The 14520-nt window shown below is 38.5% G+C and overlaps 1 protein-coding gene across 14 annotated transcripts in view; it reads right to left on the reverse strand.

Annotated features, from left to right (window-relative positions):
- RBMS1 (RNA binding motif single stranded interacting protein 1) overlaps positions 1-14520 on the reverse strand; it is a 214057-nt gene that overhangs the window by 53081 nt on the left and 146456 nt on the right. For all 14 annotated transcript variants that reach the window (XR_006277964.1, XM_038421071.2, XM_043505176.1 and 11 more), the window contains one exon: positions 13255-13346. Coding sequence is in view for 13 of the 14 variants with exons in the window: in XM_038421071.2 (XP_038276999.1) it covers positions 13255-13346 (92 nt within the window). In the remaining variant the exon portion in view is untranslated. The remainder of the gene's footprint in view (positions 1-13254; positions 13347-14520) is intronic.

Below are 14520 nucleotides of genomic sequence, written 5' to 3' on the forward strand. Positions count from 1 at the left end.
AAAGCGTGCGCAGACATAGGATAGAAAGGGGTGGGTTGGGGATCTTCCTATGAAAAGTTGGGAATACTACGTAAAATTTCCTGCATCTTAGACTAAGATGTTTTATGCAAAAAGCAAATGAACTAAACAAAAAATAATAAAAGGAATCCTATCTGGGATTTCAGAATAACTTGACAATGGAAAAATTATATTGCAAAATGTGCACCAGAACCCCAGATGTGATCATGCAGCTTCTGTCACCCTCACAAACCTAATAAACCCTTAAAAAAATCCATCAGGATAAGTTTTGACTGTTTACATAAAGCAAATTATATCCTTCTCCCTAGGACACTGGATTTCCACACCCCACTTTCAAACTACAACCATAACCAGGGCTCCCAATCCTTCTTTGTCCTACATAGAACAGTACCATACAAACCAGATGTTTGCTTTTATGTAATACTTTGGCACCAAACTTGGTTAAACAGTTTAAAATTCAGGAAGACAGGAGAAAAATAAAAACAAACAAACTTGTTAACTTGCCCCTCTGACTCTGGTAGGCAATGGCTTAGTACATTATTAACTTCTGTAATTCCCCTCCTTACTGAGAACTGTCTCATGGTACTTTGTTTCAAAACAAAATTATAGACCAATTTTACAAGGGAAAATTGGTTTCTTTGAGTTCAGAGTTATGTTATGTCTACCCTCGCTTCCACGTCTGGCAAATCAGTAAACTGTGGCAAACACATAAAAGCAAGCACAAACCCACAAACTCACAACTTGCCTATGGAATAGCAATGAGATTTGACTGTGAAAAAACTGAGTTTATTCATATGTAAATCTTTCATGAACACCTGATGAACCAAGCAGGGTTTGCATAGCTCTAAGGCCTGATCCGAAAGTTCACTGAAATCAATGGAAAGACTCTCACTGACTTCATTGCGCTTTGGATCAGGCACCAAGGGAATCAATCATGACATTCACACTTGTTTCTCATCTGACAGTACACACAGCACTAAATTCTAAGCCACTGAGCCAGCCAGATTTCATTAATTTTGATTCAGTAATTTATAGGGCTGTCGATCAATCAAGTTAACTCATGCAATTAACTCAAAAAAAGTAATCACGATTAAAAAAAATTAATCTCGATTTAATCACAATTTTAATTGCACTGTTAAACAATAGAATACCAATTGAAATGTTAGCTGTTTTTCTACATTTTCATATATATTGTATTTTGTGTTGTAATTGAAATCAAAGTATATATTATTTTTGATTACAAATATTTGCACTTTAAAAACGATAAACAAATGTTTTTTTCAGTTCACCTCATACAAGTACTGTAGTGCAATCTCTTTGTCGTGAAAGTGCAACTTACAAATGTCTATTTTTTGTTACATAATTGCACTTAAAAACAAAACAATGTGCAACTTCAGAGCCCACAAGTCCACTCAGTCCTACTTCTTGTTCTGCCAATCGCTAAGACAAAAAGTTTGTTTACATTTACAGGAGATAATGCTGCCTTCTTATTTACACTGTCACCAGAAAGTGAGAACAGGCATTTGCATGGCACTTTTGTAGCCAGCATTGCAAGGTATTTACATGTCAGATATGCTAAACATTTGTATGCTCCTTCATGCTTCGGCCATCATGCCAGAGGACGTATTTCCATGCTGAAGACACTCGTTAAAAAAAAAGTGTTAATTAAATTTGTGACTGAATTCCTTGGGGGAGAAATTGTATGTCCCCTGCTCTGTTTTACCTGCATTCTGCCATATATTTCATGTTATAGCAGTCTTGGATGATGACCCAGCACATGTTGTTCATTTTAAGAACACTTTCACTGCAGATTTCACAAAATGCAAAGATACCAATGTGAGATTTCTAAAGATAGCTACAGCACTGGAACCAAGGTTTAAGAATCTGAAGTAACTTCCAAAATTGGAGAGGGATGAGGTGTGGAGTATGCTTTCAGAACTCTTAAACACTCCAATGCGGAAACTAGAGAACCCGAACCACCAAAAAAGAAAATCAATCTTCTGTTGGTGGCATCTGACTCAGATAATGAAAATTAACATGAGCTGGACCGCACTGGTTTGGATTCTTATTGAGCAGAACCTGTCATCAGCATGGATGCATGGCCCCTGGAGTGGTGGGAGAAGCATGAAGGGACATATTAATCTTTAGCGCATGTGGCATGTAAATATCTTGCAATTCCAGCTACAACAGCAACAAGAGAACACCTGTTCTCACTGTCAGGTGACACTGTAAACAAGAAGTGGGCAGCATTATCTCTTGCAAATATAAATAAACTTGTGTGTCTGAGCTATTGGCTGACCAAGAAGTAGGACTGAGTGGATTTGCAGGCTCTAACATTTTACATTATTTTATTTTTGAATGCAGGCTTTTTTGTACATAATTCTATATTTATGATTTCAACTTTCATGACAAAGATTGCACTACAGTACTTGTATTAGGTGAATTGAAAAATACTTTTTTTTACAGTGCAAATACTTGTAATCAAAAATAAATATAAAGTGAGCACTGTACACTTTGTATTCTGTGTTGTAATTGAAATCAATATATTTGAAAATGTAGAAAACATCCAAAAATATTTAAATAAATGGTATTCTATAATTGTTTAATCGCGCGATTAATTTTTTTAACTGTTTGACAGCCCTAGTAATTTATGTAGAGTGTTTTACCTGAAAACTGGCACAATGCGATCATATGCTGACCACCCTCCACTCCCATCGACTTCAGTGGGCGCTCAGCCCCCTTCAGGAAATGGCCTAATGTTGGGAGTTTGGGGGGTCATAATAAATGATTGCTCTACTGAAAAAAAAAATAGGAAGGTTTACTTTTAGCAATAGGAATCAGCAAGTTTCCCTTATTCTTTTCTCACCACACAGTTCCAAGTTTGTCCCAGAGACATGTCTGATTGGACGTGATGAGACAAACATACAAAGAGTGCTCCTTTAGATTAATGCATGCCATATTCCTCAAGGCACTGAAGGATTAAATGTCTACCTTAAGCTGAAAGTTAGGTTCAACATTTGTTGTAAAAGGGACAGGAACAAACAGCCACTAATGTTAATTTATGTGGAAAAGTGGTGATTTCTACATGGGTCCTACATGATGTAAAATGCTCAGCCATCATCTGAAAGAAATTAACAAAAGCCTCCCTGTGCATGTGGAACAGATCCTAAAACACAAGAAAGAAACTTGGCAAAATGATAAGACATCTGTTTTCTCTTGCTCTGGATAGGGTCACAGCTAACAGATAGCTATTCAGAAACATGTGACATGGCAGTGCTCGCAGCATGGAAGATCCTCTGGCTGATACAGCAGGGATTAAATGCTTGTCTGCCTTTTTACAGAAAATCGTCAAGTTTACAACTGACCCATATCTAATTTAAATATCAGTTGCAGCTCCAGCTTTAAGACAGTTTGTCCAGTGACTGTAAGTAAGTGAGTTGAAACAGCATTAGCGTAATTTTCACTTGCTATCTAGCATTCCAAACAAACAGGGTATATTTTTAATTAGCTACCTAAATATCTTAATTTGTTTTCACAAAGCACAGTTATAGTATAAATGACTAGAACAAGACTGGTTTAAATGGTAGTTTTTAGCTACAGTACAACACTGCAGTCAAGTTTGCAATTAGACCATCTATTTAATCATTATTCTTCTTGCCTTCCTTGGCACTCTTGCTTTCTTGTTAAATCTACTGCAGGGGAACATGCAGCGGAGCCTGTGGAATTCTGTAACATGGCCCATTGTCATCCTCATCTACAACACAGACCTACAGCCCACCAAGAGGTCTTAGCATGGGAACAAGATGCAGCACCACAGGCTGAGATGTGTAATTTCTGTGGACTGCAGCTCTGAATTGAAGACAAGTAATTGGTAACTGTTCCATTTTATGCAAATTTGAATTTAGCCCTTGGGCTCCTGAAATGATGGTCATTCAGTCCTCAGGTGGGCAAAGTTTGGTCCTCCGTTAATCATAGATTCATAGATACTAAGGTCAGAAGGGACCATTCTGATCATCTAGTCCGACCTCCTGCACAGCGCAGGCCACAGAATCTCACCCACCCACTCCTATGAAAAACCTCACCCATGTCTGAGCTATTGAAGTCCTTAAATCATGGTTCAAAGACTTCAAGGAGCAGAGAAGCCTCCCTCAAGTCAACCATGCCCCATGCTACAGAGGAAGGCGAAAAACCTCCAGGGCCTCTCCAATCTGCCCTGGAGGAAAATTCCTTCCTGACCCCAAATATGGCAATCAGCTAAACCCTGAGCATATGGGCAAGATTCACCAGCCAGATACCCAGGAAAGAATTTTCTATAGTAACTCAGATCCCATCCATCTAATATCCCATCTCAGGGGATTTGGCCTATTTACCCTGAATATTTAAAGATCAATTACTTACCAAAATCCCATTATCCCATCATACCATCTCCTCCATAAACTTATCGAGTAGAATCTTAAAGCCAGATAGATCTTTTGCCCCCACTGCTTCCCTTGGAAGGCTATTCCAAAACTTCACTCCTCTGATGGTTAAAAACCTTCGTCTGATTTCAAGTCTAAACTTCCTGGTGGCCAGTTTATACCCATTTGTTCTTGTGTCCACATTGGTGCTGAGCTTAAATAATTCCTCTCCCTCTCCTGTATTTATCCCTCTGATATTTTATAGAGAGCAATCATATCTCCCCTCAAGCTTCTTTTAGTTAGGCTAAACAAGCCAAGCTCCTTAAGTCTCCTTTCATAAGACAAGTTTTCCATTCCTCGGATCATCCTAGTAGCCCTTCTCTGTACCTGCTCCAGTTTGAATTCATCCTTTTTAAACATGGGAGACCAGAACTGCACACAGTATTCTAGGTGAGGTCTCACCAGTGCCTTGTATAACGGTACTAAAATCTCCTTATCCCTACTGGAAATGCCTCTCCTGATGCATCCCAAAACCGCATTAGCTTTTTTCACAGCCATATCACATTGGCAGCTCATAGTCATCCGATGATCAACCAATACTCCAAGGTCCTTCTCCTCTTCCGTTACTTCTAATTGATGCGTCCCCAACTTATAGCTAAAATTCTTGTTATTAATCCCTAAATGCATAACCTTACACTTCTCACTATTAAATTTCATCCTATTACTATTACTCCAGTTTACAAGGTCATCCAGATCCTCCTGTATAATATCCCGATCCTTCTCCGAATTGGCAATACCTCCCAGCTTTGTATCATCTGCAAACTTTATTAGCACACTCCCACTTTTTGTGCCAAGGTCAGTAATAAAAAGATTAAATAAGATTGGTCCCAAAACCGATCCCTAAGGAACTCCACTGGTAACCTCCCTCCAACCTGACAGTTCGCCTTTCAGTAGGACCCGTTGCAGTCTCCCCTTTAACCAATTCCTTATCCACCTTTTGATGTTCATATTGATCCCCATCTTCTCCAATTTAACTAATAATTCCCCATGTGGCACGGTATCAAATGCCTTACTGAAATCTAGGTAAATTAGATCCACTGCATTTCCTTTATCTAAAAAATCTGTTCCTTTTTCAAAAAAGGAGATTATGTTGGTTTGGCACGATCTACCTTTTGTAAAACCATGTTGTATTTTGTCCCATTTACCATTGACTTCAATGTCCTTAACTAATTTCTCCTTCAAAATTTTTTCCAGGACCTTGCATACTACAGATGTCAAACTAATTGGCCTGTAGTTACCTGGATCACTTTTTTTTCCTTTCTGAAAAATAGGAACTATATTAGCAATTCTCCAATCATTCGGTACTATTCCTGAGTTTACAGATTCATTAAAAATTCTTGCTAATGGGCTTGCTGTTTCAGGTGCCAATTCCTTTAATATTCTTGGATGAAGATTATCTGGGCCCCCTGATTTAGTCCCATTAAGCTGTTTCAGTTTCGCTTCTACCTCTGATATGGTAATATCTACCTCTATATCCTCCTTCCCATTTGCCATGCTACCATTATCCCCAAGATCCTCTTTAGCCTTATTAAAGACTGAGGCAAAGTATTTGTTTAGATATTGGGCCATGCCTAGATTATCTTTAACCATCCACTGTATAAACAATTTTAATCAACTTTCTTGTAAAGTAATATTCCCTACAAGTTCCCTGTGTTTTCTATACAGCTAATTAGAGTTTGCTAGTGGGAAAGTTAAGGAAAACTGCTTAATTTTCCTAAACTAATCCATCATCATTGTAATATGGGTTCTTATTGTACTGTGTATAGAAATGACCGCAAAATGGGCAGATAAAATATTTTGATGCAAGTGTTCTATGTCTATAAATGGCAGTGAGAAAAGTTTGCTTGAACTTGCCCCTGTTTGCATGTAACCTGCTTTAGACATTCAGGAGTCTTTATACAGCAGAGTCCACTTGCAAAATAAAACATTGCTCACCATATTTTTACTACCCTAACTAGTCAGATTTAGTGCCCTAGTAACCATGGTAACCCACAATTATTTACTTCCCTTTCTCTGCAGGAATGTAGACTTAATTCTCCAGCAGGCTGACACAGTGAAGACCAGTACAAAAACCTAGTACATTCTCAGAAGTCATACTAGTTAGCCATTTGCCATAGCTGTTCACTCAAAACCATGTTCTTTGGCAGTGACCTAAGAGGGTGTCTGCCTTACAACAATGAACAGAGATAAAAAATGGTTCACCTTTAACTTCTCTTACAGAGATGGTTACAGGTAGCACACCAGGTCTTTTTTAGATACAAGCAGGGACAATGATGTGCAAGTCAGATTTTATGTAATGGTGACAATGCACATCTCCCAAATACATTTAAAAAATAAAATGTCAACTAAAAGTGAGTTAGTGCTTTAAAAAATGGTTGTGCAACACTTCTGGCTGGGCTGCCAGCATGTGATGAGTGCTTCACGGCTCCGTCTTCTTAATTCTTAGTAAAAGAATATAAAGATTACTGGCCGACGTTTGCACACAGACCATTCTGGGACGAGACAGTGGCCTAATATTAGCTCATTACATTATCATGTGGGAGATATTTGGTCTTTTGCTTTCTGAGGCAGTAGAACTTGGCAGAACAGACAGATGATGCTCTCAAGGATAGAGGGAGAATCAGGGAAGGGGTGGGGTGGAAAATGTGCTTTGCATTGCTATTGCAGGCATCCCTATTAGACAATCTGGGTGGGAAACAGTGTTCTATAGGGGCCCTGTTTCCTGCTCATTCCTGGAGGATGTTAGGATGGCTGGAATTGTTTTAGCTGGAGATCTGATGCTATGTCCTGTAAGGCAGAGGCATTCCCCAGTTGTTACAGAGTCAGAAAATATGGGAGAATTTAAAAGGGAGGAAAATATGACAATATGAAACTCCAAATCCTGGTTCCTAGGAAGGTACTGCTATAGGGACAGTATAAAGCCAACAGCAGTTGAGTGGGATTGGGCAAATCTCTAAACGGATTAGCAGTGGTGCCTTCCTCCACAAAATCAAATGTAAACGTTAACACATGGAACACCCATCTCTGCTATTGGTGTAAGTTACATAAACCTCTCAATCCATCCTGTGAAATGCTTACTGAATATATTAAAAGCTCTTTATGAGTAAGAAATATTTCAAATATTATCCAATAAAGACTCAACATACGGAATAGTTATTAAAAACAAACCATACACCTTTCACCATATTACCTAGGAAACCTGAACCAAATAAAATATGTCATATAGTTATACTAGCAACTTAGGTCAGCCCAACAAGGGAGAAACCAAAATGCCGTATGAAATAAGTAGAAAACTCTGAATTAGAAAAATGGTCAGTTACTGAGCCTGAAAAATGGAAAGTTCTCTCTGTTCTTTAAGGGTCCCATTCTCTCTTATTCAATTCAACAGGAGCAGGATTGGCCCTAATTGTTTACTATCCATTTCAACAAGTAGTATACAAAATACCATGCTATCACACAGAAAACTCCATTATTTATCATCTAAGAATGCCCTAACACACATTTTTGTACAGTTATATTTTGTCGCAGTTAACATCATATACAGTATTACAAGATTTTAGTTAGGTTTCAGAGTAGCAGCCGTGTTAGTCTGTATTCGCAAAAAGAAAAGGAGTACTTGTGGCACCTTAGAGACTAACAAATTTATTAGAGCATAAGCTTTCGTGAGCTACAGCTCACTATGAAGTGAGCTGTAGCTCACGAAAGCTTATGCTCTAATAAATTTGTTAGTCTCTAAGGTGCCACAAGTACTCCTTTTCTTTTTAAGATTTTAGTTAGCAATCCTTCGGTTTTACCCCAGTTTATGTATCTTTCAGAATTATGGAGGGCTAAATCCACTCTACCGGGATTCAATCGTATGATTTCAGGGAATAATAAGTAGTTTAATCCTAGTTTTAATCCTTAAAACCTCTAAACCTTTTCCCACTGGCCTTTAAAGTATGATTTGTTAATTTCAAGATGGCATTTTAAACATTGCTTCTAGAAAAGGCCTTTTTCAACAACATTTTAATGCTCTGAGGAGAGCCTATGCCAAAACCTGGCTTACCTCCATAGATCCCTGAACATTACAGCTTTCAAATAAGACAAGAGGCATGCTTAAAAGGGATCTTTATTCCTTGCCAATCCACAGTAATGGAACATTGCAGAACAAGTCTTAGACACAATTCATTGTCAATTCATGAGCATGGAGACATTCCTAAGTGCATCTTTGACAAAAGGACAATCCTTACTATGAAGATGCTATGCAGAGCTTTCAAAGAATACAAAATAGTAAGTTCTTCAGAGCTATTGAAGTCTATTCTATTAATCTGATTTAGGGAGCCACAGAAGAGCACAATCACTACATTTGAAATAGTAAATGAGAGATTTTCATTTTTATTTTATATGTTGAAGTGCCTGTCTAGATACTCCAAATGCATGTACAATTAGGCAATTACCTGTGTTTCAAAAAGAACATAAAAAATTAGAAACTGGACCCTCCCTTTTGGATCATCAATTAATTCATCAAGACTAACAATACCATCTGCACTATTAGTATTCATGCCTAGTACACATCTTGTCTTCCTACCTCAAGAGCCTGTGATGAGATCCAGACCTTGCATTATGCCCTGAAAGTCATCAGACTCTGTTTCTGTCAGACCAAGTGAGGAAGTTGAGAATGCCCCTCACAGAAAAATTACCTTCCTGCAGGGTGTGAGTTTGAGTGCCACAGCTGATCAATGAGGGCATCTCTCAGCTATTCAGGGCCAAACCATTTAGAACATTACACAAAGCCAACGCCTCAAGTTGAACCCAGAAACCAGCTGGAGGCCACCACCTCCTAATTCACCTCACATCTTACATCACAACAGCCCCACATACATACTGAAGAAGAGGGGTAACACGATGGAATCCTACATGAAAGAACACTTGGGACAAATGAACAATTGCTCAATACCACCCTTGGGAATCTTCCAGAATAAAAAGGAATGAAGCTGCTTGAATCCACAGGTGAGTCAACAACATCTCATGGTAAACAGTATGAAAGACTTGACAGCTTTGGAAGAATCAAGATAGACACCTGATTGCCATCACCAAGTGCCATCATGACCAGACACTGCTGAAGCTGCCTCACCACAAACTTCCCAATAATGTTCCCTAAGTTTAGAAAGAGGGGTAAAATTGAAAATGTCAAAACCAAGAGACAGTTTCTTGTGCAAGAAATTGCTTCTTAAACAGACACTGGCATTTCAACATCTCTAAGGAAGATAATGCCAATTATCTACAATGACGCATATCCATACTAGTCTTCAGTAGCCAGGGGGTATGTGGATCTAATTTGCAGGATGTGGCTTGAAGCCTATGCCTCAGGCCCCCAAATCACCTCACTGACCAACAATAGCTGAAACACAAATAGAGAAGATTATGTTCCCCTGCCACCAGATCTACTTCCAAAGCACAAAGCTCAGTCAGATTCTGAATGATCTTATCCACAAAGTAGCTTGATAGTGCATCAAGTCTAATATTTAACATAATCACTGGGAATAAACAACTTGGCTTAATTATACTGTTCACAGCTTGAAGCAATTCTACTAACTGGGACTTGCAGATGCTATAGTAGAAGCAAATCATTTTTAATTCACATCCTGCACAGCTATAGCATGAGATTGCAAGAGCGCTGCCACAGTCAGTCGGAACAAGACTTCCACCAGCTAGACTGCTTTCCTATTGCTTTATCTGCTGCAGGTCCTCACAATACCATACTGACTGTGAGCAAGATGAGGGTATTTCGGAGCCACATTATTGATCATTGGGCAAATACGGTCTTATTATATCAATGACAGGTCAGTCAACCAGTTGACCAGTATCCCCCCCCACGTTCACTTGAAACTAGTTGCATCAGTCTCTGAGGCAGACCATCAGCAACCAGTTGTTATGGAAAAGGTATTCCCCAACCTTTTCAAATGACAAGGCTGTAAACTACACTGTGAGCAAATTGGACCACACCATTTAATTGTAACAAAATTTAGAGAATAAGGCAGCATACAAAATGGGTAAAAATATACATACTATTTTATATAGTTTCCTGTATATAAAAAGATTGATTTTGCAAATCTTGACCAAAATTATTTTAAAATGACTAGTAACTCTGAATGCCTCAATTTTTAGGCATCCAAGATGAGACATCTTAAATAGGCCTGATTTTCATAGAGCTGATGTTCAGCACTTTCTGAAAAAGCAGGCCTCCTTAAACTGTTACAGATTAGATGATCAATATTGAGGCACTTAGAGTCACTGGTCACTTTGGAAAATCTTGGTCTTGGTTCACATTTTGAAAAGAAACAAAAATCACTCTCATATCAAAAGCTGGCACACCAAGTTCCAGCCCAAAACAAACTTGTACGGATGCAGATCACTTATTTTAGGCACTCACGTTTGAAAAAATTGGCCTATGTGTACTTGAGTGGTTCAGAAATTCAACAAAATGTTTACATATTCAGGTCTCAGTTTTAACATTAGTGCTCACATAAAGAGATATTAACATATTTCATTGCTATTCAAAACCTGCTCCTGCTTGTTACCAGTTAGGGTAGACCCATTATATACATAATTCAAAATGATTGTCTCAAACTAGAATGTTGGTCTTGCTCTGAAGGCATTATTAGTCATCAACAATTATATTATTTATTTAGACAAAACATTCATCATTCTTTTAACATCCCATATCTTAAAAAAATATTTAAAACATTAAATGACCACCAATGAAAACACACACATGCGCGCACAAAGAAATTTCACACCTTCCTGTGTGTACGTACGTTCATTGTGCCTGCCTATAGTGAAATATGCATTAAGAATTAAACATATGGTTTCTATTTTGTTGACCTGGAACCTGTCCAGATATCTTGTGTTGTTAGCTTATTTTTTCCACAGCTTCTCTGCTGAGGAGAACAGTTATCTCAACTGAAAAAAAAAAAAATCTGTACACAGAACCTCATGGATAGCTCCTAAGGCTTTCTAGATCTTTTGTATACTGTAACATTTTTAAAAACTCAGATTCTTTAATCACTTGAATATTTTCTCTAGCTAGAATTCCACCTCAGAATTATTAGTTTTAAGAACTACTAAAAACTATTTATATACATAAAATATGCACTAATATTGTCTTTATTTATAAATTTGCATTGGTCTTTATGGCATTCAACTGGAAACAGGGCATTTAACAAAATGATTCTTCATGTATTACCTCCCTAAATTTATGACTTTCTGGATTTACAAAACTCACCCTCTATTAAAAAACCAAAAACTTCCAAGAGTAATTATTAACTGAAAATCTGATGCACTGGCAGGTACCATGAAAGACTGATGTTAGAGCTGTTCAGAGAAAGATAATTCAGCTTCATGGAGGATTTTGATAATTTGGGACGAGAACCAAAAATTCTGAAATTCTCCAAAAAAGGGAATGGATCCCTGGCCCTGAGGCAGTCTGACTGTCAGACTGCTCTGGGTCAGCACACTCTGGAAGCTCTGGGGTCCCTGGCTCTCAGATGGTGGTAAGGTGACCAGATAGCAAGCGTAAAAAATTGGGAGGGGGGTGGGGGGCAACAGGTGCCTAGATAAGAAAAAGCCCCCAAAATCGGGACTGTCCCTATTAAACCAGGACATCTGGTCACCCTAGCTGGTGGGCTGCCTCAGGGCCACAGACCCTAGCCCGTGTGTCCACTTGGTGGGACGTTCCTGAGCCACAAACCATGTAAGCGTCTGGGTTCCCAAAAAGCCCACCAGGCAGGCTACTGAAGAGGAATCCAGGAATCCAGGCAGGTTTCAAAACGTGCCTGAGTCCAACTCCTATCAGAATTTTGGTGAAACCAGTCTGTCTTCATGGAACGTTTTGAGTTTGATAAATCTGCAAAACTGACGAAACACTGTTCGGCTGGAATTTTTCCAATTACCTTGAGCAGACACCCTAATGCAAGAATACCTTGACAAATATTTTGGGACATTCAATGTTCTATGTGCACCTAACTCCTACAGGCTTCTGAAAATCCCAGATTTAAGTTTTAATTCACTTAACATAAAATATACTACAAACCCTACAGAAACAATTCCATTATGTGCTGTTGAAAATTCACCCCCCCTCCCCATTTAGAGTGTGCTTCCCTATCATTACTGATGTTTACCATCTGTAGCTACATTAGGAACCGTGTCTACTCCTTGATTCTTTGGTAACTAGAACTGCTATTTTTCTCCTTCTGTATCAACCAGAAATTTGTAATCTTTCATGTTAGCTGTGGATTTAGCTAGTTATATAGAGTGGATTTCTCCAATGTGCTCTATCTGAAGATCCCCATAATGACCACTTGAAAGTTTCAACTAGTAAAGAATATGGCAAATCGCTTACTCATGGTGCTCCACATACAGAGCACATAATACCTGTGTCCTACAAACTACATCAACTACTAATTTGTTTCCAGCTACAATTTGAGATGTTGACTTTAATCTGTGAAGTCTTATCGTTATTTTACGGCCTATTCTTTCTCCTACTGCAATCAGTGGAAAAAATCCCATTCAGTTCAGCAACGGGGGCGTGGAGCACATCTTTCCTTACATCTTTCAGAGGCTGAGTTCCAGCTAACTATCCCCATTTTTAAACTCTAAAATATGGTGGGGATTGGAGACACTGCATCCTCAATAGGGGGCCTTCAGCTTTAGAATGTGTGTTGCCAATGATCTGAAAAAGCACAAGTTTGTTCACCTTCAGGTTACACTGCAAGAATTTGCAGAGTACTTTTAAACTTACCTTTGCCATCTGTGCTTGGACTCCGCTAGCCTTCAGAGCGGAAACAGCCTTCTGAGCAGCTGCTGGGCTGTCAAAATCTACAAAACCGTAACCTGAAATTTAAAATAACTTTTACTGAGAAGCAAACAACCATTTTATAATCCAACAGTGCAAAAGCTTTTTTTAATGCAAAATTTGTGCTGGTGGAAGGGACAATTTGACAGCCTTGGAAGCTGAAGATCTTCATCTAGTCACAGAACAGAACAGCAGGCGGGAAAGCTGCCCAGCACTGTCCCACCAATGTCCTTCAACCATGAGTTGGAAGAACTACTTTTTGCAATAAGAAGACAAGTCAGTTTTCATGCCCATTCATTTGTGGCTTATGCCAAAGCTTCCAACAATTATTATAATGCTTTGTGTGATCTGGTTTTTAGTCCACTATGAACTAACCTGAGATCGTATAGGCAACTGAATAGCAATCTCATGTTAACTTTTAGTCACTAAAATCCTTGCCCAGATTTTAACAAGTGACCTAGAAGTGAAAGCCTCTGTACCCTATTACCAGTCACCTAAACCATGGTGTGCTATCAAACCCAAGTTTCTGATAAATTGGTAAGCTATAGTTATTCCATCCTGTGTACATGAGAGACAATGGTTAGTTTAATTATATGATGCATGAAATCTTGGCTGCCAGTGAAGTCAATGGGAGCTTTGCATTGACCTCATTGGGGGCCAAGATTTCACCAACTGTTTCTAAAATGCTTTATACTGCAGCAACACACAGAGATGCTATAGACAACACCAGATTTTTTTTATTTTTAAGTACAATAAACTAAATTAATAACAGTAATTTTTAATTTTAAAAATTGCCCCTGATTATTTTGTGAAGTACAAGAATTGTTTACATGTTACGGAGGTTATTAAGAGGGAATCTACCAATAGACTCCAGTGGAATTGGATGGCAAACAAATGTAGCCTTTTATCAGGGAGTAACCTTATAGGCTAAGGTTTTCAAAGGTATCTAGGTGTTAGGTGCCATTACCTAATGAAACTAGCCACTGTCTTCAGGTCTCACTGAAAATCACTAGGAGTTAGGTGACTTAATCCCCTTGGTGCTTTTGAAAATCCCACTCAAAATAAACAGCCCTGTAAAAAAAAAAAAAAAAAAAAAAAAAAAAGAGCAATCTTTGACTGAAGTCTACTTTAATAATAATAAATAAAATCCTATTGCAGCAGAAAATGGCCCTGGTGTCTCAAAAAGTGGCACTATTCACTCTTAGTATTGAA

The sequence above is a fragment of the Dermochelys coriacea genome, chromosome 11 (assembly GCF_009764565.3).
Source record: "Dermochelys coriacea isolate rDerCor1 chromosome 11, rDerCor1.pri.v4, whole genome shotgun sequence".
Classification (NCBI taxonomy): Eukaryota; Metazoa; Chordata; order Testudines; family Dermochelyidae; genus Dermochelys; species Dermochelys coriacea.